Raw genomic sequence first — 22336 nt, 5'->3', positions numbered from 1 at the left:
GAGAATTAAGTACATTTATCAATCTTGCTAGTACCAGGTAACTATAAGTCATGTACCGGTATAAATTATCTGTAACTCTCATAATTTATATATAAGCTGTAATATCATAACCCTCTGATTTTCATAAATCCCAAATCTTTGGGAGAGCCCTCTTTTCAAGCCTGAGTATAGGAATATATGAAAAGTGGGGGGAGGGCTGTACATACCGGTAATTACAGCAGTCAGCAGATAATCCAAATCAATTTGTATCGAAGAATAGAATGAAAGCAGAACGGTACCATATCTGTCTCCACAGATATTTTATTTCATTATATAGTTAACAGGACTCATCTGAACAACAATCAAAATGTTCACAAAAAAATAATTCCTATTTGTTACTATGGCAACAAGACAATGCAGACAAATCCCATGATTTACAAGCATCACTGAAGGTACACTTGGTGTAAAATTATTGTAACAAAAGACATTATTTCTACAACTTAACACATAAAAAAATACCATACAGCACATCATATAACAGTCAGGTGTATTCATTATTTAATCTAATTAGGTTCCTTACATACACATGTAGCTTTACCATATATTTGCTTTTCCCCCCTTGAAAATGACATGAATATATTCGTTCCCTTCACTGGTACCTTGAACATGGTTTTGGCAACAGAATAGAATTGCAATGTTATGATTGCACAATAATCATTGAAATTGCAAACATAATTGAACTCCCAGCATAGCTGTTGTGTTGTAAATTTGGTGAATTTGCTGCAATCAGTGAATCAAAACTGAGTATTTTTTAAAACCTGAGAAATACCCATGAAAATGTTGATCTGAGAAATTGACTCATTCTTTTTTTGAAAAATGATTTGTGTGACCTAAGACAATACACTTGTCTTCTTTAAACAGGTAACAATCTTAACCTGTACCTTTGTTAAAGTTTAACAGCTTAAACACAGAATATATCAAATTTATATTTTAAATGCATGTTAATGGTTTTTATTTCGGAATGGGGAAACAAAAACATTAGAAGCTTGGATTTCAATGTATCAATAATATCTAATCAACAATACTGCTAAATTTCACATGCACCAAATTAACTGATAAAAAAGAAAACCAAAATAATATTAGTCAGAGTTCACCAATATTACATTTCTGCTATCAATAGTTATGCAAACAAAAAATGTGGTTACTTTTTGGCAAGCATTTACAATACAAGTGATTTAGCTACATGTACTTTAATAATCCCAAGTCTATGAACCTACAATGTTACATAAAAAATTAATGAAGCACTTTCAAAGAAATGTAAACCAATTCAAAGAGGAAATTTATACTGGTAATTGTTTTCATTCACAATTTTCCTACCCTTTAGATTGATTCAATAAATTAAAACATGGGGAAATTTGAATTCCATATGGGGATCTTACATTAAACTAAACCCCAATATTCAATACAAAAATAAACTTCTCTCCAACACAGAACTGCAGAACTTCAGACAAACAATAGTTGAAAGCAAGCTGTGCAAGATTATTATCCCTACTCTTCAAACGGAATTCAGCAAGAAATATTTCAATTTCTGTACATTTATACAAGTAATACAGGGGTAAATCACAACTGGAACATGAACATGATATCATCCAACATTATTTAATTACTACATGAATAGAAACTGTTTCCTTCAAACATTACAAAAAGTCAACATATTTGCCCTCGTAAACTACATTATTACATTACTAATGAAAATTTTAAAATGATAAGAACAATAATTCAAATTTCTAATGGTGCATTTAGTAACAAGTATTGTGAGCATTGTGAAAACAAGTACACCCGTATCAAAGAAGAGGGGAACACAATGTTAGGAGAGGAAAAAAAAAATCAGAACATCAGTAAATTAAGTTAAATTCAATAAATAATCTGATGAATTCAAGAAACTGAAACATAAAAAAAAAATAAAACGTGCATGACAAAGAAAATAAGAAAGTTTGATTAATCATCTACACAGGCTGAACACAGAGAGAGGGGAAAATAAATCTAGAATGAAATGTGCCTGAGATACACATACACACGAGCAAATATAATGTCACAATCTGAACTTGCTTCTGATATATTGCACAAGACGAACACAGAATGGTTAAATTATAATAAAAAAATAGAGTGCACAACTAATGTATGAAAAGAAGAGATCGTAACACATGAAATATAATCACCACAATGAAAAAAAAAATTATTGTCAGGGTCTTTGATTCTTGGTGTACTTGTACTTGCTCAAATAAATTTATCCAACAAAGAATCCTACTAAATAGCATTAAACAAGAAGATACATGCATTTGAAGCATCCGACATTTTCTCTTCCAATGGATTCCAGAGTTTACACAAAAAATATAAATTCATGAGATATTTTATAAAACAAAACAAAGTCTTAAACAAATTATACTGAAAGACTTGTAAAACTTTATATAACCATAACTTTTCTACTAGATATAATGTACATGTACATATATCTAGCACAGTCATCTCCCTAAAAATTGGATATAAATTCCATTAAATACACAAACATGTACTTACTGTACTGGTAAATGTATAAAGTACGTACATTGCCACAACTATTTCGATCCCAGAAATTCATTTGATATCATCAAATTAAAATCATAACAATGCCTATTTCCTTCTCATATCTAAAAATATAACAACTACTTAAAAGAGATTTCATGACAAAAATATAATGTAGATGACAACCGTTTGACAATTACCCATGATGCAATACACTAGGCAAGCAAAATGTACAAAACAAATTACCCACAATGCAATACACAGAGCAAGCAAAATGTACAATAACAATCACAATAGGCTTTAAATTTCAAATATATTGGAAAGATTCTATACATGTTTTATATTCTTTAGTGAATTTATCAACAATAATTTTAGTATGCAGTAAACCAATTTAGGAATGCACTAATTTATGATAGTTATTAAGGTGACAAACTGCACCCATTGTTTTAAAGTTTCTGAAGCTTCCAAAAGTGAAAAAAGAAATCGTATTTAAATCGCATCAACAAATAAATAAAGTCTACTATGATAAATTTCAATTTTTCTATGCCATCAGAGAGAAGAGAAAATAATAAGGGTTGTACTGACTACAATCTCACTCCCAGTAAGATAATTCAGTTCTCAATGGTCTCCATCACTTTCTTTTTGCTATCTTTTCGCTTGAAGCTCCCCGGGCGTTTGTTGCCCGGCAGGTTATTGGCGGAGCCGTGTCGCATGCGGTTGCTGTTGGCGATGCTCCCATTTTTATCAGCGGTGTCCTTATCTGTTGGGGAGTGCATACTGCTCACACTAAGGCTAGACATGGAGCTGGAGAGATTCAGGTTAGAGGAGATCCCTAGGGAACTAGGATAGGGGTTCAGTATGTCAAGGTCGTCTCCCGGGAGACAGTTCTCAACCATCATGGCTTCCAGGCAGTTCACCAGCAGCTCTGCTGTATCGCTCTGCGCAGACTGTCAAAACCAAGAAAATGTCACCTATAGTTATTGATGGAAGCATACAAATGTTAGATGATTAAGATGAACTTAGTATAATACAACAATACAAGTCATGATGATGATAAGACACTCAGTAGTAAAATTGAAATCTTTGAGGAACTTGACATGACCTCTACATGACAGATGCACATTTGATGAGTGTAGGTCACAGAGCTCCCAGAACAACAGACAATTTCATGCAGCCACTAGATTTTGTGTATGTGTTGTGTAATATGCTGTGATTGTTTGAAATCAGTCGATTAGATAGTGCATGACAGACAACAACAGTTCCGTGAAAGGTCCTTTGGAGGTTACTCTTTTTGTCAAACAGAACATCTTTTAATCAATTTCACATCAAGTGGACACATTTTTGATGCACAGATAGTATTACATATTTTTTCTTCATTACAAGTGAACAAAAAAGCTCATTTGAGAAAAGATTTAAGAAAAACTGAAAAGAACAGTACACCAGTATAATAAAAAATAATGATAAAAAGCAAAATTAAAAAAAAAATTGAAATGAACTTAAGAAGTTGTGAGACACAGAAGATTACATGTAAACCACCACACTACATAAGAGATGGTACACAAAGTAGTCCCAGTGTGGCCATGCACTAGATCCAGCGTACCTTAAACGTTCCTGCGAACCTCCAAAGGCCTCCAAACCCAATACCTGAAATAAACAACAAACATGCTACTTGTGACCTTATTTTGTTCCACTTTATTATTCCTCAGAGGCAAAAAAAAAGAATTTATCTAGGGGGGTTTAAGTGCATGTATGGATGCAATATGTAGTTATCCTAGCTTGCATGAGTATGCACCAAATTGACAATGTTTCTACTGTAAACAAAGTATTGTCATACATGTTAACTCTACCGATTTACGCGGAAGTCTACCGCTTTTTAGCTCTGTCTCCCGCCTACCGCTTTTATTTTAAAATCTACCGCTTTTCTTCAAAATACGTTCCTTGTTTTGACAGATAGCCATTTTGGAAGCCATTGTGGTCAAAAATTCTCGTCGGGTTTGAAATTAGCGCGTGACTTTGAATCGGAGGCACACAAAGGCTTTATTTAGACGCTTGGATGACAAGTTTTCAAGCATGTGTTTTACATTGAACGATGAAAGACGCCACTTCCCGTGATTACATTAGTCATGACATGTCGATATTATCCTCGCAATCGAAAAAGAAGCGTTGCAATTCCACACGTGGCTTTAACGAGATTGAATATATCTTTTAACTTGGCCATAACAGTAAACTTGACTCGCAATTTATTAAATGCTGCATTTGTAATAAATAAGCATGTAAACATCGTTTTGATTGAAAAAGAACATATGAATTCCTACTAGTTCTTAATTCTCTTATATAATCAATTTTGGCAACTTAACCTATTTTTCTGAACAAATGTAATTGTTAAGGGCTCTGCACTGAAATATTTTTCCTTAAAAAAAGCTTACCGGTAATCATTATAATCATGGTAAATGCATACGAACATTTTTATTGCTAGTGTTAATATTACTAAGTTTCAAAAGTCTTTTATATTTTAGTTGATATCGTTAATTACTAATCAGAAACCCTTACTACATATGTAGTACATAAAAATCTGTGCTTTGAAATATACGCGAAAAAGGCCGCGCGCAATGCTACCGCTTTTCGGTTTAAAATCTACCTATTTTTCATCACTGTAGGTTAACATGTATGGTATTGTGCCAATACTTAAATTTCTGTAGGAAAATGTTTTCTCTCTGTTTAACTTGCCTTAACATGTTGTTGAATATATGCAAAATAATTCATATCAGTACTTCATTAACTGTTCAGTATTTTTTTTTGGTAGGAGTGGTCCCTTTTTGAGTAATCATGTTAAGTTCCGGTAGGTTTTTATTTTCTTACAATTGATGAAACCTGGGCTGTTAAAACTATCACTGGGAAATGTTGCTGACATGATCAACACAAGCTTATAGACATGTGTGTTGAATATTTCAAAATACCAAGCACCTGCCTAATTATATCATTGTTCATTTTTAAATCAGGAACATAATAATTCTGGTCACTTGCGCTATATCATTGCTGTTTGCCTAGCCCAATGACCTTTTTGTACTTGTCGCCATGTACACTGCAATTTGACCTTTTTAAACTTACTCTGTAGGTAGGACAGTTGCTGTTGAGAAGGGTCTTCACAGGCAATCATGTTCTGTATTATGCTCTGGACAGCGTTCAGAATGGCCTGGTCATGGCACAGGGAGAGCACATTGTTGATTTTGGCATCCAAGAGACTGTGTCTGTAGATTAAAACACAAAATTCAAAAACAGATATGAAACTGTTTAAATTTTAATACAGGAAGCAATTGTAATTTTGTTAAGAAATCTGATGCATAATTACATGTAGGTATATCTGTTTTTTCAGCAAATTTTCTAGAACATCTATTTTCTAAAATAATTTAACCAAGATAACAAAACTGGTGTTGATGTCTTTTATACACATTTTATAAAGGCCTTAAACATTTTTAAATCTTTCATACTTTCTTGACAGACCCAATACTTACATGACTGGGAACACTTTAGGGAAAACAACAGAGGCTTCAGCCAAGTACTCGTACAAAATTCTGGCCTCATTCTCATCGGTTGTGTTACGGACCAAAGTAGCCTACAATACCAACATTAACTATCCAACAGCCTCTTTACAAACAATAAGAAAAGAGTAGCATAACTGCATGCAGAGAGAGAGAGAGAGAGAAAAAAAAAAATAAATATCAGAAAACACAGATGAACATACCAGCACTGTGAGGACCAACACTTGAGTTGGGTAATCAGTCAGCACCTCTGGGTCCAACAACACATTGTTTTCATTGGAGACAGACACCCTCCCACTGCGAGACTGTGACATCACAGGCTTTGTCCCGTCCTTCTTAGAGCCTGGGGTAGGCATGGAGTTACTTCTGTTCTGAAATGGTGGGCGAGGATTGGGGTCATCCAGACTTTTCCATACCTTGGAACTGTTTCCAGGTTGCTTTAATTGGAAAATACATTTTTCACAAGGATGCTTGGATAAAACATTATACAAACAAATCAAAACTATTTTTCAAAATACATATACCCAGTAAACTCCCAACTTCAAATTCAACATCACAGAAACATTTGGAAGTGATGAGTACCAAAATTTAATTTTTAATGAAACACCAAATTCAAAATCATTAATATTTTTTAGTGTACAGCATACATCCTACTTTTAAAACTGTAACAAGTCAAGATTGCCAACCTGAGGTTGATTTGTGTGCGGTGCTCCTTTCTGGAGTCGTGCTGCATTGGTTGGCCCTAGGTCTAGAACCTCCCAACTCTTCTGTCGCCGAGTCATGGGTGTGGCCACAGGGGGTGGGGTCATGGAGGAGGGAGTCTGGATGTCTGGTGTGACCATCACCTGAGACTGTAAGGGGGGCACTGGGATCATAGGTCCAGTGGTAGAGGAAGAAGAGGAGGAGAAGGCACCTGTCAATCAACAACAAGTAACATCTAAAACTTGATCACAGAATATTTTTCCTTTTTTTTGTTTCAAAAAACCACATTGACTCCACAGTAGATTATTAATGTTTAAGACTGAAAAAAAGATCTGCCATTTCAGGGTTTGCAGTAAATGAGAGTGTAAGCTGTAATCACCTGCTGCCATATCAGTGTTGAGGCTGTCACTAGAGGGCGACTCCTTCATCATGTACTGAGATGTTCGGTGTTTTAGGTGACAGCGGCTTCTGACTTCCTCCGACACAGATACTAAGGCTAAATATTCAAAAAGGAACATAAAAATGTTATAGAAAAGAAACATCAGGTACAAGGGTTAACTACTAAAAGCAAAAAGAAGGTACCAATTATTAAAGAATAATATTTTCAATACCTGCAAGATACGGCACTGTTTGTGGGGTCACTTCAAATTTGTCCCTGAAAGAAAAGTGTAGGGTTTCAAGAAGGTGTAAATATTTGCGATGTCTATTAATCAGGCATTAATCACATATAAACTGAAAAATGAATCAATAAAGTTTTACCTGTTGGTGGGTTTGACAGTAATGGATAACAGCTGGTTCAAAACACGAATGGTCCTAGATGTGGTTGTCTGTGCCGGGTGTCTAAAGCCTAAAATGGTAAAATCACATGTACTGTAAGGACCTGCTGAGAATATTCATAGTATATTTATTATTTTATTGTGATAACTATTGGTCGGGTGGATTTTATAAATTTTTAACAACCTCGTTTGTCAACGGAGACAAATGCAGTGTAGATTGCATTTATTTTTACATTTCATGGATCAAGTATCATACCATGTGAATCTGCATGATTTCCTTGAGTTAATCATCATATTTCTAGCCTTTTAGAAAGTGTATATCAGCCGTTATCCCCTTTAAATCACCTGCTGCCATGCACTTGTTTACATCTCAACTTTCGTTTTCATACCGGACTTTTGTGGCTTAGTTTCGTATTTTGCCAAACATGTTATTTATGCCATAAAAGTTGTGTATTTACGTCTTATTAATTGTCTTAAACAATTTAATGATAATTGTGATGCATTCAAGTACTTATTTATTCTTGATTACTTGTATTTAAAAACTCGTGCTATTTTTAACCCTGCATGGTGTCGTCTGTAAAATCACGAAGTAACTTCTGTGAAATATATAAGTTTTAAATACAAAATGTTTACTTACATTAAATAGGAATGTCCAGTGTAACCAGTATTTATTTATCATCACCTATTTTAAATCCAAATTCATGTATTTGTGTATTTTTCCCTTTGTACGACAAAAGTTGTTTGACAGTACGACACATGTTTTATTTGTACGACGTCGTACTTTGTCGTGATTGGTGGAACGTCGCTGTACAGTTATCCCATTGGTTAATCTTTGTCATGTGACATACTTCCGAAGGTTATATATATGAGCGGATGCTCAGTGGCGTCAGATATTTCGCAAGTTGTCGAGCGGTAATATTTGAAACCAGAAGTTGTAGATCCGCCCCTTTTTCCACCCTAGCCATTCCAGTACAGATCTAGGTGAGGATCCTTGTAGCAAATATCTCCCAACACACTGGACACCAGATTCACTATTATTTTTACTGAAATACCATTTGTGCAGCTGTTAGATCCACCCCCCCCCACTTAGTGTTATGCTGTACGGTAGACACCACCAATCAAATGTTATTGTACATGTTGAATGAAGAATTTGTTTATTCAAGTTAATAAATATTGCTGAGATCAAGATGACTCTTATGTCTTCCATATTACCAAGTAACCAAGGATTTTAGTAAAGGAGAATAGCCAGTTATTATTTTGTAGTGCTCCCAAATTATGCTTGGCCATCCCCAGGGAGCTTACAGTACTATTGAACAGGAAAAATGTATCAAGTTCTTTCAATTCTGTCCAAAAAAAAAAGCTTTGCATTTATTTCAATTCATTTCATGCTTTGTACGTAACCCACCTTTCAGCAGATGACCAACAAGAGCGAAGTTGAAGTTGGCCTTGAAGCTGAGTCCCATGGCATGGTCCAGCTGTTTGAAGTGCCACTCCAATGGATCCCTGGTCTCCATCATGATCTTCTCCAGTGGCTATACATAACACAAGTAGACTCCATATCAAATGAACAGACTTCTTATAAAAAATCTTTCGTTTTAAATTTAAAAATCCAAAGTAAAATAAATATAAATAAAGTGTAAGCGAAAAAAAAAAATTAATGATTAGAAAAAGGTATGTGATTTTCTTTCTGTGATGTAAACTTTGAAACACAGAAATGCCCTTCTGTGTACCTCTCTATCAAACAGGCCCATGTTGTCCAGTGTGTGGAGGTTCTGTTCCAGCAGAGCTAGGCCGGCTGTGTACAGAGATTGCTCGTCCAGCTGTAGGACGGATATAGCCACCCAGAACAGGAAACGGTGGATAGAGGAGTCCTGGAAAAACACAGGGACATGTATAATATCAATGTATCCAGTATTTATCTTGGTGTTGGATTTAAAATTCACAGAATCTATGATGTAGGACTTCAACTTACTGATCGCAGCAATGGCTGTAACCTGGTTAGACACATGACGATAGCTTCAATCAAGGTCAGGTCATTAAAAGACTCCAGTGCCTGGACAACCAATCAAAATAATCAATTAATTATAAAAACTTAAATAAAAATTTAGCTTCAATGTTTATACAGAACCAGTTTTACTGATATTATTACACATGAAAGCAAAAGTAGAAATACATGTATATAAACTTAATACAAAAGGGACACCAACCTTCATCATGATTTTCAGTAGTTGTTTGATTTCTGAGTCAGTCACAGTCTTGCTGATACATCCAAACACAATGATGGCCCGCGGCTGTAGGGCAGGGTTATACTGGAATGCAAACCTACAAGAGACAAAGTCAGTGTGTAAACTCCCCTCTCTGTCTTCACATACATGTATTTACTAGTAAGTTTCCAAGCACTGTCAGCATCTTACATGTACATGTATTTCTATCACCATACCTTCTGGCTAAATCCGTCCATTGCTGGAGCCAGTCACAGCTTGGAATGTCTTTCATTGAAGCCTAACATAACAGAAACAATAAAAAAACTCACAAAACATGCCTTCATACATATAAATGTACGGGAACTGTCCCTAAAAGTTGTACGACTATGATTGTACAATTTATCAGATAACCAACATCTACACCCTGCTTTTCTATCAATATTTCAATTTTCAATACATTTCAAATTTATTGAATACTGTAAATTCCTAATTAAACGCAAGGAATTTATATCAGCGTAAAATCACTTAAAGCACCCCTTGCGGAATTTAAAATCTCGCCAGTTTATTTTCCGAGAGTTGGGAACTATAAGAAATATGGATAAATGTTCCGTGTTTGTGATTTTACATTCTCGTGATTTGATACAAAACCTGGGGATCGGGGAATTAAGTACTCAAATAATATAAGGAACTTACAGCAGATAACGATCTAGACATTTAGACGATTTCTAGAAATGTTCATGTATTTACATGTATGAGAACTAAAATATCAAATAACACTCTACAGTACACAATCTTCTCTTTGTTATAATATTAAAGCCTAGTTGTATAGTAAGAAATTCAGCAAGTTTCCTAGGCTTACCTCCATGATCTCCAGCAGAGCATCTACAATGGTCTCTAGAGAAGAGAGTGACATTTTCTCGTGTTCAGGAGGTGACATGGTGAAGGAGCGGTCCCCCGGCCGGTAGCTGGTCCTGAATGCACTCACAGCTGCAGACTTGACCTTGCTGATCCCAAACAACTGGTAAAACTTGGGCAGGGAGAACTCGGCCAAGCTCATCTTTAGAACCTTCATGGTGGTCTCTGAATTATCAAAACCACTATATAGATGCATACATCTGTGAAAATCATGAATCCTATTGGGGCAAGCCATCTAGATATCATTAATTGTGAACAAGCCAAAACAAATTTACTTCTGGTCGAATAATAAATGAGTTTGTTTATAAATCTCTTAGCCATACAAAACTACGGAAAAAACTCATCTATTAAATCATTAAAATTATTTCAAAAGTCATATCAGTTCAGAAATTTGACTATTCTCAGCTCATAGTCTTTGAGCCAGAAAACAGCTCTTCCCATAATATCCATAATGAAAAGTTTTAAGTAACTTAGTTTAGATCCAAACTCTGTTCTCTTCTGCAAATTGAATTTAATTATTTAACTGTCCATGTCAATAATATTTTGGCATTTCACCAATTCAAGCATCAATCTTCTGGGTGTCTTACCATTGATGGAGCTGAGCTGTGCACAGGTACAAAGAGAGTGGATGATGTTGATGACCAGGCCGTGGGTGGAAGCCCTCAGAGACAGCGGCCCAGTACACACCAACAGGGTCACGATGTGGAACAGGAACGGCAAATGACTAGCAACTGTAAACGGCACACCATAATACAACTAACACATGTACTTGTAATTTTACATGTAAGTTATGGATCTCTAAGTGAGATTACATATATGTGAAGGGATATTCAATTCCTTTGAATTATGGATAAATAAAATACATTATACCGCTTTGCATCTCAATAACTAAGAAGCTATCATGCACCTACCGTCTAATGAGTTATTGAAAGACAACATGAGGAGGTATCTGGCCAGAATAGCGATATCATCCCACATCAGGTGCTGCTCCAGAGTGGGGGTAGGTGATGTGCAGGTCTTGTCTATCAACTGGAGAAGAGAATATGCAGCATACAGATTATGTTGAGAGGTGAGACTCGAGTGAGTGTAAATAAATGTTAAATGCAATAAGAGATCCTTCCTTCCACATTCAACCAAAATCAATACTGTAAAAGTGGTTATTTACGCTAGTGGTAAAAATAATGTGGAATCATTAAAATTTGTGGGGGCCAATTTTCGTGGATTGCTTAAATTTTACAGGTTCGTTAGAACGTAATTTCGTATTTCCTCGAATACTTATAAAAGGAAATATGACTTTACAGTCCTAATTTATTCATTCGTGGAGGATGTTAATTCGTGGGTGAGCGGTCCCCACAAATTCCACGAAAATTGAGCCACCACGAAATCTTATGATTCCACAGTATGCATTTTCTGGAGTCAAACAATACGTGTGGGTATTAAATATGAGGATGCAGGATTACCATACACAAGTTTTGATTTATTTTTACCATACATGTATGTGCGGGGGTATTTTACGCAGTTTTAAGCTTATCTTGTAACAAGTGTAAATATCCCCCAGGTGTAAATAACCACTTATACAGTAACCCGTTTCATCAGAATTGTTGCTTACCCTACATAATCGTCCAATGACTTTTCTGGATACTAGCTGTACATTAGCAGATGTCAGTGCAACAGCAGTGTCAGCCATGATTTCTGCCTGGATAGAGCCCAGGCCCCCAGTTACACTTCTCTGTAAAAAAAAAAAATCATCAAAAAAACAAATTAGAAATGTACTTTGTTTCTCCAACCAGATAATACCGGTAAGTACTGCTCATTTACATCGTAAATTTTACAACATTTAATAACGATCCTACCTTGATGAAGCTGTCTAGCACCATGTCTAGGAGATCTGCTACTTTCCCTATATTACCCCAGATCTTGGCTTGAATGGAAGGATACATCTATAGAAAAAAGATCATAAACTGTGAGAGTTAAGGTTTTCCTTCTAGTTATGAGCTAGCCCACAGTCAGAATTTTTTTCTCATTTGGTAAAGTGCTTGAATTTTAAGCCAAAGGACTCAAATGTTACTTTCTACATAACTTTCCAGAAAATCTAGGATCCACCTACCTCTACTTCCTCTATTGTCATGGTGATCAGCTTGTCCAGAATCAGAGCCACCTTTTGTCTCTTGTTTTCATCTGAATGCTTGCAAAATCTGCAAATAAGAGTCAATGCTGAGAGTTTTTTGAGTTTCTGATGATTTTTACATGTAAACTATCACACGTAAGTATGAATACTATCGAAGGTTGAAAATGAAGACCAATTTTTACAGTTAAAGTTTCAACAGTTGTTAGAAAATGTTAAGGAACTCTAGATTACCTGGTAAGATTTGGTAACCAAGGCGTAATGTACTCCAGACATAAATGCTTCATCTCTATGTTGGAGTTTCCGAATCCCTGAATACACTCCTCTAGGAACTCTAATGTTAGATGTGGTTCATTGACAGCCAGGGTTTCACTGATCAGTTTGATGAAGATGGTGTTGTTGGCAGGGATACATAATCCTGTAAGGATGACACTTTTTAACTTATAATTAGGTCAAGTCACATGCACATGATTCTGTACATTATTTCATACAAGAACAAACTTTCAATAACACAGACCATGTATTCCAGTTAACATGCAAGTTGGTTTCAAGGTTCATTTTATACACTTTTAGATATCTAAAATAATGCATGTTTCATCACTGACCTGCCTATAAATTTATAAAAACAACTGTCAAATTACATTTATGTAACTAACTAGATATATACATGTAAATACACATGTACAAACATAAGGAAATAGCTAATACATGTTTCACTGAAACAGCAAATGAGGCTTATAATCAAAACTTATTTAATTCCTTTACTTCTTTTCTTAACATATACTGCTCTCATATAAGTGAGATAAACTCATATGTTGTTTCTCGCAACATTAGCAATTTTCTCCATGTTAATAATACATTCAAAACATTCAGTACACACCAGTGGTCTCCAACAGCTGGCCCTCGATCTTCAGGTCAAAGGTCTGAGTGAGTGCACACAGCAGGTTGTATGCGGCAGACCGTAAACTCGGGTCCGAGCTGCCCAGGTTAAGCAGGGCCACATTGAGCAGTGTGCCGGGGACGTCCTTTGGTCGGATCTTGGTGTGGACGGTCACAGACTCGGGCTGCGACAGCTCCCATCTGGTCCGGATGTGAATGATGTCGTGGACAATGTTATCACAGTCGTTATGAATGAAGGAAAGGGGTCCGCTCTCGTTGGATATCGTCAGCGTGAACTGATTGTCATCAACCAGACAGACCTAGGTAGAAGAGGGTGAAAGGCTTTACTCATTTATCATGAACAGATTGGTAACTTACTATCAGAAACATGTGAATACATGTACATATTTGAATATGTCCATGTTTCCTCCTCTATCTTTCTAATTTAATCATACATGTATATACATAATAATCATGTTGATTTCTTAAGTTAGACATAACTTACAAAACTAGAACTGTCCTAATGGGACTAATACCCCCGCTAGGCTAATTTCAAATGGGACAAATAATTGAATTGAATAATAGTTAAGGTTTGGAACACATACAAAAAAAAAATTCTAGAATTGTAAAAAAAAAAAAAAGTTAACAAAGAAAAATTAAAATCAAAATTGTCAGAATTTCACTGTAAATACATATCTATAACAGTAATACATTTACAAATGTATGTATTTGATGATATATTTTTTTAATTTAATTGATTTAAAGAAAAACCAACAAAATGACAATAACCCCTCCCTTTGCAGTGAATAGAAATACCGGTAGCCAAGCAATGCTCTTCTGTTGATAAAACTTTCAATATCTTTCTAATAAGAGTCTTGACAGATGCAATTAGTTGTTTCAAATTTTCCTCACTTTCTCCTATGGCACAATTGAACTCCATATCAGAAAATTGATCCCATAGGACTATGATTTTCTTTGATGAGTTTGTTAAATTTAATAAACTCCCAAAACATTACCATAATTACCATACTATGTAAAAATATGTAAAAAAGAAAATTTAATATTACAAACAATTTTAAAATTGCCAAAACACTACAATCATATCAGTAATTTTGAATTTCATTTAAATTAATGCCCAATAGGGTCACTTCATCAAATTACTTGACAAATAAATTTCAACAACCTCGAAAAATAGTTTAACTTCTTTATTAATAATTATATTATTTATTTCCTTATAATGATAGACCTTTTGGTTTACATGAAACAGTTTTAAAATAGCCCCAAAACCATCACCCATTTTACAGATTATCAATTTCCCCTAAACACATGCTCCATCTGAGCCATGGCTCAGATAATGGCTCCCTTGGGACGAATGAATTCAGCCACACTTGTCTTTGATGTTCTCATTAGCTCCTAAGAATTTATCATTGACAAACAAAAACTTTGCATTGTCAGTTGATAGAATACTTATAAAAAATATTTTTTTTTTATTAATTAAGACATAAAGACAAAAAACTCCATCTGGATGTATTTATATAAATATATTTTAGAGTGTTTTCTATTAATTAATTAATAAAATCTGTAAGGATTACCTCCCTTACTTTTCAACATTAGTGTACAATATATAGAATAAGGAAAATGAAAACTGTCATAAAATCATTAAATCTTGTCTGATCTTAAAAAAATTTGCAGGTGCACATCTTCAGATGGTGTTCAACATATGTACAAATTTTCAAACTGTTCCATGCAGTAATAAAAAATTCTATAGGGGGGACAAAGTTGCGTCTACAGACAGACGGACAGACGGACAGACGGACGGACAGACAGACGGACAGACGGACAGGGTGAAACCAATATACCCCCCTAAACTTCGTTTGCGGGGGTATAATTAATCAATTTGACTGGAGTTATTTAAAAAAAATGACTTTTAAATAAGACCACGTGTGTTTCACTTAATTTCTTCTGATATGAATGTTCATGGTATAAAAGTGGTTTATCTGTACCTCTTCAATCTCTGAGGCGTAATAGATATCATTCAGGAGCACCTGGTGCCCCAGCACCCTCAGCTTCTCTGCGGACGTGATCTGGATGGCATTGGGGCCGACCTTGATTGTGACCTTGGTGTCTTTGTGGGACAGCTTCAGGGCATTGTTTGAGATCTTCAGGTCTTCCTCTAGAGCCACCGTTGACCCTGGCAGCTTTTGCTGATCAGGGTCGATGTACTCATTGAGTCGGGCGGGGTGGTCAATGAATATCAACTTCCTGTTTCCCTACAAACAAAATACATGTATTTACACATATTCATTTCCTTTTTTTTTTGCCTAAAAAAAACTGAACACATTCAAGTCAGCAGTTGAAAAGCCAAGTAATTAGTTTTCAGAGTCATGTCTGCACAGCAGCAACACTTTGGTAATTAAAGAGCAACAATCAAAGACCATGATGGATACCTTGAGTGGGTTGAGGATTCGGTCGTGGTACTTGGTGTACTCCCTGATCCAGGAGTTACAGTTGTATATGTAGGAGGCGGTGATGTTCTGGTACACCACCTCAGGCATCACCACAAACCATTTGGACAGGAAGTCAGTCTGTCAAAGGAAGGTAGCACATGTACAAACATCTAACACTTAAAGTCTGGCATGCAGCAGTGTTATTCCTCTATCAACAAAAAATTACAAGCTTTTTTATGATCAAAATGCTTACCCTGAATCTGTTTTCTGCACATGTGTGTGTGAAGTCTATCACCAGCTCAAATGGTTTGTTGTAGAAAGGTTTCAGAGTCAACAGCACATGGTAGATCAAGAGATCCCCATTAATCTCTCCCACCCTACGATGTAAAAGAAAACGGAAATGACAATTAGTAAAATTCAAACACAAACAAATGAAAAACAAATCCAGTTCACTGAAACTCTTCTAGTCTGTTCCACTATAGTGTAGCAAAACAATCTTAAAGCTGATGTGACCATACAAATGGGACCAATATGTGAGAATGGATGAAGCCTAAGAGAAGTCCTTACTTGTATCGCCTAGCAATGTAATAGAACACAGGGTTCCCTGCGGTGCTGGTGCCGGCCTGGTAGAAGATGAGCAGGTTCTTTAGCGACTTGAACTCGTCTTTCTCATGCATGTTGTGCTTGGACATGATCTCCTCGAACTTGGTGCTGGTCATATCCATGCTGGACCATCTAGTGGCAAAGATCCCAACGCTATCAGGAAAATGGTAAGGTGTTCATAAGATAGGCCCATGCACATGCTCAGGAAAGCATAACACTGTATCATTATATGCATAAGGTTCTATTGGTCAGTCAATGTCATACCATTGTTATACATAATGTACCATACACGTTTTATAATAGCATTACAATAAGTCATTGTTCATCCAACTGAAGTGATATGATTGTATTTGATGAGTGTGAAGATACAAAGCTTTGAGACTGATGGTTGGTATTCATGAAAGATTTCTATGTTAAAGAAATGCATATGTATACTTAAAATAAACCATGCATAGTTACAAGTATATCCAAATGATGGCAATCAAAAGAATTCCCTACAAGGCTGTAGAGAAATCATCATGCACATTTTAAATGCTAATGAGATCTTGATCACTTTTTCTAGTGACTGAAAACTTGAAATGCCTCTAATGCAAACACTAGGTCAAAGAAAATCTTTAAGTTTGTATTATTCTGCATACACAGTGTACATGTTTGTGTAGATCTACCAGTACTTCAATCATTCTACAGTAAATTTTGCAATCCTTCTACTGTAAGTGACACATTTCATTCTGAGTACATCGTACATCTATATTCAATAGATACTAAGTCTGCACTACTATACTGGGGGCAAGCTCCACTTACTGAGAATCTAATGGTCTGTGTTCAGGTGGTCCCAGGTAGGCCAACAATGTTGCCATCTTGTCAAATGGCCTTCTGCCAACTGCTTTATGATCCCTGAATTAAATTTATCAGAATTATTTTTAAAAAATTTCCAATTTTTTTTTTCACGGAAAATTAAACAAAGTGTAAAATTACACGAAAAATTAAGCAAGTAGCACACAATTTGATGTCGTGAATACATTCCCTCACCTGCTACTAGACAGGTAGTCCCCAATCTTCTCCTGGTTGTTCCACAGCAGTCGATGCAGGGCAAGGACATTGGCATCATTGATGAAAGAGAGGCTGTGATTCCCTGTGTCAGGTATATCCCCATCAGAGGCAATCTCTGTGAAAAACCTGGTGAAAAAAACATACAGTTTTACACTGTGCATAACAGAAACCACACGCCTAAATTTATGTCCAATACCAAAAATTAACTACTTACCTCCTGCCAGCCTCAAAATTGGTTTTGAGGAACTCATTGAATGTGCGCATGTGGTTCTCCTTGGTGAACTGGAGGTGGTTGGCAATATTCTGCATGATCTTGCACATCAAGGTTAGGCCTCGTTTGACCTTCTGTGTCGGCTCTTCATCAATGATTCCAGACTCAAAGGGAGACACTGTAATTTAAGCAGATTTTGTTGTTTGATATGAATCATATGCTCATATGATTAATTTCTTTTTTCTTAATATTTTAGAGGTTCTGAAAAATTTTACATTATCAAGATCGAATGATTCATCAATAATTAAATTTTTTTGTCTAAATATAATTAAATTTTACTCAAAAAACAACCAAAATTTCATGATCACGAGAAAATTACTTAAGGTCAAGATCTAGTAAATGAAAGATTCCAACAGGTTTATGGAATTCAGGATATAAATTCTTTCAATGATGCTTAATAACAATAGCTGTGTTTAATAAGATGTATCGGGCTTAAAAATATGAAGGAAATAAGTAACAAATCTCGGGGTTTTGTCCATTTTTGACTAATGAAATACATGTATATCTAGATTACCTACAGTCTCTCAAAAAACAGCATTAAACAAACTCTTGACTTCCCCTTTAAAATGATGTCAAATTGAGTATAGGTATCAAGATTACTTTTTCCATGATTTAATATAGAATGTCAAGAAAACTTTTCATTTTGTACATAATTCCTATAAGGCCGTAAAGTATGGGAAAAAAATTAAACAAAACTCTGAAATCATTTACTAGATCTTGACCTTAATATGGATGCAAGACATTTTTTTCAATAGAGATTAATATGAAACAAAAAAACTTTTAACTAATTTCAATATAAAATATATGAATCTAACAACAGATAAGCAACATGGTTATAGCGTTAATTGGAAAAGAAGATCAATAATCTGCTGGGATATTTGGCAAGCAGCCAAGCACATGCATCACTAACACATCAACGTCAGGATTAGATCACCGGGAGCAAACAATATTAACACAGTCTCTTCTCTGTTGCCTTAAAAGCTGCATTGCCATTACTGTATCATTTTCTCACCTTTCAAACTAAAAATATCGAAAAGTTCTAATCCCATCATCTTTCAACATGATCAGAAAACAAACTAACACTCTACTCCCCCTTTCTAAAACTCTTAATATAAACAAATAAAACCCAAAAGTTTCCAATTCATTTAATCACTAATGTAACAAGATATTTCAATTTAATAATGAATACTAATGCACAAACAATACTACACCATATAATGCTAATAGACAATCAAAGGATATAAAGCCGTGTGAAATAAAAATCCATCAGTTGTCAGTCTATTGATGAAAGTTTATCTCATCTGCTATTGTTTTCTAAGACGTCCGCATCAATTAGTCTGAATCAAAAGTTTTGACTGTAACAGGTGAAATTGACATAAGCTGTATCTTTCCAATCTTGCCAGATAATGTTCCACAGTCTTATTTGGTTGTAACTCTGGTCTAACAAACATAAATGGAACCCAACAGCTCAAGGAAAAGACCCACATTTGTTCTGTACATAATACACCCAAATGAAAAGCTATTATACTTAAAATGGACATCACAGTCTCCTTGGTTTGCTTTTAGTTTTGAACATGACTAGATGTTTTTAATTAATGGAACATTAATTGAATGCATTTGTCAAATAAGAATAGGACAAGATCTCATGCAATCTGAGACGTAGGGATTTGAAAAAAACCAAAATCACTGGACTTGAGTTAGTATTATTTGGTGAGGTGTGGTAACAGAGCATTAACATAAACTGAAAAAGCACCAAATAAGATACCAGTTTATTGTTTGGGAGAACATGTACACAGACTGAAACAAGAAGCATCAACTTGACTACAGAGTTACGGCTTTGCTTTCATTATATGATTAGAAATGTAGACAAATATCATTTTCAATGCTTTACCGTACTTTTTTTTATTTCATTTTTATTTTCAATACTTAGGTTTTTAAATATGATTAGGAGTTAAACAACTCTGAATTTTTATTTGAATTTAAAACTTACCGGTATACGATAAAAAAAAAAGAACTTCATCATAAAAATAAATACACAGCACAAATAGACAGAACACCACAAGGTTAAGCAAATTCCAGATACCCAGACAACAATGGATTACAAATGTTGCTTCATCAAAAGCTCAAACTAAAAACAGAAAAACACAAAACTCTGAATCTTTCAACTGCTCACACTTGACCTGCTTTCCCTGTAAATCGTTATTTAATCTGACACAGCTACAGAAAATTACAGCGGCAGGAATTTTCTTCATTCTGACTTTTTTAAAGAAAATTTTTGGTTTGAAAGCAGACCAGATAAAAAAAAAAATTAAGAAAAAAAACCACATTCAACTATCTGAAGTATAAATTTGCCACAAAATCAGAAGGCAAAAATAAAACAACTACAATCGAAAACTCAACCCACACATCCAGATAACTGGACAGTCGTTAATGATGAGTTTACCTATCGCCGGGTTGATGAAGCGCAAGAAAATGACCGTGCCGATCACAGTCCAGACAGCCTCGGCGGAACTCTGCTGAAATCTCTGTGTCACTACTTGGTACAGGCAGTGACACATGCTTCGCAGCTTAGACGGAAACCTGTGAAGGCAACAAGGTGGTCAAGATCCAACAAAAAGGCGTCATTTCTTACATTAAAAGCTATGGCATACCATTCGCTAACCACGTTTAAACCAGAGCAACCAACTGGCTCCTTTCAGTGTTAATTTGTTAAACTGTTTTCAGGCTCTGGCTAAATATCAGATTTGTATGGTGATACATGGTTGGAAACAGTGGTGGATCCAACAGGAATTCAAATCTCTTCAGAATACCTGGTAAATTTTCAAAATTTTTTCAAGTTTCAATATTTGTTGACACTGATTATTTACAGTGTATATGTACATTATGCATCTATATCTACATGTACCAGGTACAACCAATGGCACTTTGTCTATCCTAAACCTGTTAGATCCACCTCTGAAAATTATCAAGCCTTCAACAAATTGAGATAGACATCTCAGTTGTATAAGAAGTCTTCTTGCTGCTGCAACAAAGAAGAAATATTTTGAGTAGGCTTACTGCAGTAATTGTGTGGGCAATACTCCATACAACAGGTGCTGTATATTAGTAGACTTTTATCAAGAAAAGTAGACAGGGTCCGATTATACTTATAAATGGGTTATAGAATATAGTAATATCCTATGTGACAATTTTTCTTCCTAAGATTTTTTTGGTTCTTGTACTTACTGAACAAATACCTTAAAACAAAACAAAATTTACTTCACAAGCAGAAATCCATCATAAGCTTGCATTGTGCGCTTCCTTCAAATACAACATATTATGAAAATTCAAAATACTAGAAAATTTGAAAACATGCCTTTCTCACACGGACTTTCATACTATATACTGGTTCTAATAAGAAAACAGGAAAGCAAAAATTGTCACATCTAATATAAAGAAAAATTATATTCATTCCAAGATGTTAAAATAAACTTTGACAGCTGACATTCCAAATAGAGGCATAAGGTCAGATATGGATTCTGTCGCAACAAGCAGCAGGCTCTTTGATAAATATTTTGTTGTTTTACCTAACACGGGATTGAAAAATCGTAGGAAAATTACTGTTCCTGTAGCAAAAATACTATCGTGCGGAAAACGCAGACTAATCACTTGAAAAAGGCAATGGCACATGACTCTCAGTTTGGGCGGAAACCTAATAAAAAGGACTACATCGTAACATGAGCTCTTTAAAATTGAATGCTGCTCCAGCCATAAATGTCATACAATACACATGTTCAAGGCATTCAAATTAAGATTTATCGAATTTAACATCTTCATTCAAATCAACATTTATCAAATTTAATAGCTTCATTGATAGAATGTGACATATTTGAAATATTCTTGCATGAATTGATCAATCATTCATTAGTTGACCTTTATTATCATTATAAATGAGCATGAACTTACTGTGGCGCTGATCCTACAATTGAGTCAAACACTTTTTGGGTGATTAGCATAAGATTTTTCTTGTTTTCCTCTATGCTTTCACCAGAGTCCAATCTAGAAACGACAAGAAATATTTCACAAAACATTTCAACATGTTATAGTTCGATTTCTTTGCTTGGCTTGTTCATACATTCAAGAATGTGATTATCCCATCAATTCATTCGTTTTTATTTTTATTTTTTTATTCATCTATATACCGGTATATTGTATGCAAACATTTAACATGTATTTGCTTTAGTTATAGTAGAATGGTCATCCAAGAAGGGGGACAATTCACTAATAAAATAATTGACCAATGTT

At 35.1% G+C, this 22336-nt stretch overlaps 1 protein-coding gene across 15 annotated transcripts in view; it reads right to left on the bottom strand.

The window, feature by feature from the left end:
- Nucleotides 1-269: 269 nt before the first annotated feature.
- LOC105327855 (neurofibromin) overlaps nucleotides 270-22336 on the bottom strand; it is a 41836-nt gene continuing 19769 nt past the window's right edge. For 7 of the 15 annotated variants that reach the window (XM_011428512.4, XM_011428511.4, XM_011428515.4 and 4 more), the window contains 31 exons: nucleotides 21998-22090; nucleotides 20496-20632; nucleotides 17996-18170; nucleotides 17761-17907; nucleotides 17533-17625; nucleotides 16696-16884; nucleotides 16382-16505; nucleotides 16129-16266; nucleotides 15685-15951; nucleotides 13683-14001; nucleotides 13037-13220; nucleotides 12785-12872; nucleotides 12531-12617; nucleotides 12287-12406; nucleotides 11589-11706; nucleotides 11265-11408; nucleotides 10622-10842; nucleotides 9999-10060; nucleotides 9766-9880; nucleotides 9531-9611; nucleotides 9289-9429; nucleotides 8964-9090; nucleotides 7542-7629; nucleotides 7394-7437; nucleotides 7162-7278; nucleotides 6767-6993; nucleotides 6284-6517; nucleotides 6054-6154; nucleotides 5650-5789; nucleotides 4142-4185; nucleotides 270-3488 (listed from right to left, as the gene is read on the bottom strand). In XM_011428512.4, coding sequence (XP_011426814.1) covers nucleotides 3153-3488; nucleotides 4142-4185; nucleotides 5650-5789; nucleotides 6054-6154; nucleotides 6284-6517; nucleotides 6767-6993; nucleotides 7162-7278; nucleotides 7394-7437; nucleotides 7542-7629; nucleotides 8964-9090; nucleotides 9289-9429; nucleotides 9531-9611; nucleotides 9766-9880; nucleotides 9999-10060; nucleotides 10622-10842; nucleotides 11265-11408; nucleotides 11589-11706; nucleotides 12287-12406; nucleotides 12531-12617; nucleotides 12785-12872; nucleotides 13037-13220; nucleotides 13683-14001; nucleotides 15685-15951; nucleotides 16129-16266; nucleotides 16382-16505; nucleotides 16696-16884; nucleotides 17533-17625; nucleotides 17761-17907; nucleotides 17996-18170; nucleotides 20496-20632; nucleotides 21998-22090 — 4501 coding nt within the window. In that variant the 3' untranslated portion in view covers nucleotides 270-3152. Of the gene's footprint in view, nucleotides 3489-4141; nucleotides 4186-5649; nucleotides 5790-5890; nucleotides 5939-6053; nucleotides 6155-6283; nucleotides 6518-6766; nucleotides 6994-7161; nucleotides 7279-7393; nucleotides 7438-7541; nucleotides 7630-8963; nucleotides 9091-9288; nucleotides 9430-9530; nucleotides 9612-9765; nucleotides 9881-9998; nucleotides 10061-10621; nucleotides 10843-11264; nucleotides 11409-11588; nucleotides 11707-12286; nucleotides 12407-12530; nucleotides 12618-12784; nucleotides 12873-13036; nucleotides 13221-13682; nucleotides 14002-15684; nucleotides 15952-16128; nucleotides 16267-16381; nucleotides 16506-16695; nucleotides 16885-17532; nucleotides 17626-17760; nucleotides 17908-17995; nucleotides 18171-20495; nucleotides 20633-21618; nucleotides 21744-21997; nucleotides 22091-22336 lie in introns of those variants that run through there. The other 8 variants (XM_011428513.4, XM_011428517.4, XM_034443084.2 and 5 more) reach the window with 5 other exon arrangements.

Source organism: Magallana gigas, chromosome 3, assembly GCF_963853765.1.
Source record: "Magallana gigas chromosome 3, xbMagGiga1.1, whole genome shotgun sequence".
NCBI lineage: Eukaryota > Metazoa > Mollusca > Bivalvia > Ostreida > Ostreidae > Magallana > Magallana gigas.
The sequence above is the reverse complement of the archived record's forward strand: the minus strand, read 5'-3'. Positions and strand labels throughout refer to the sequence as shown.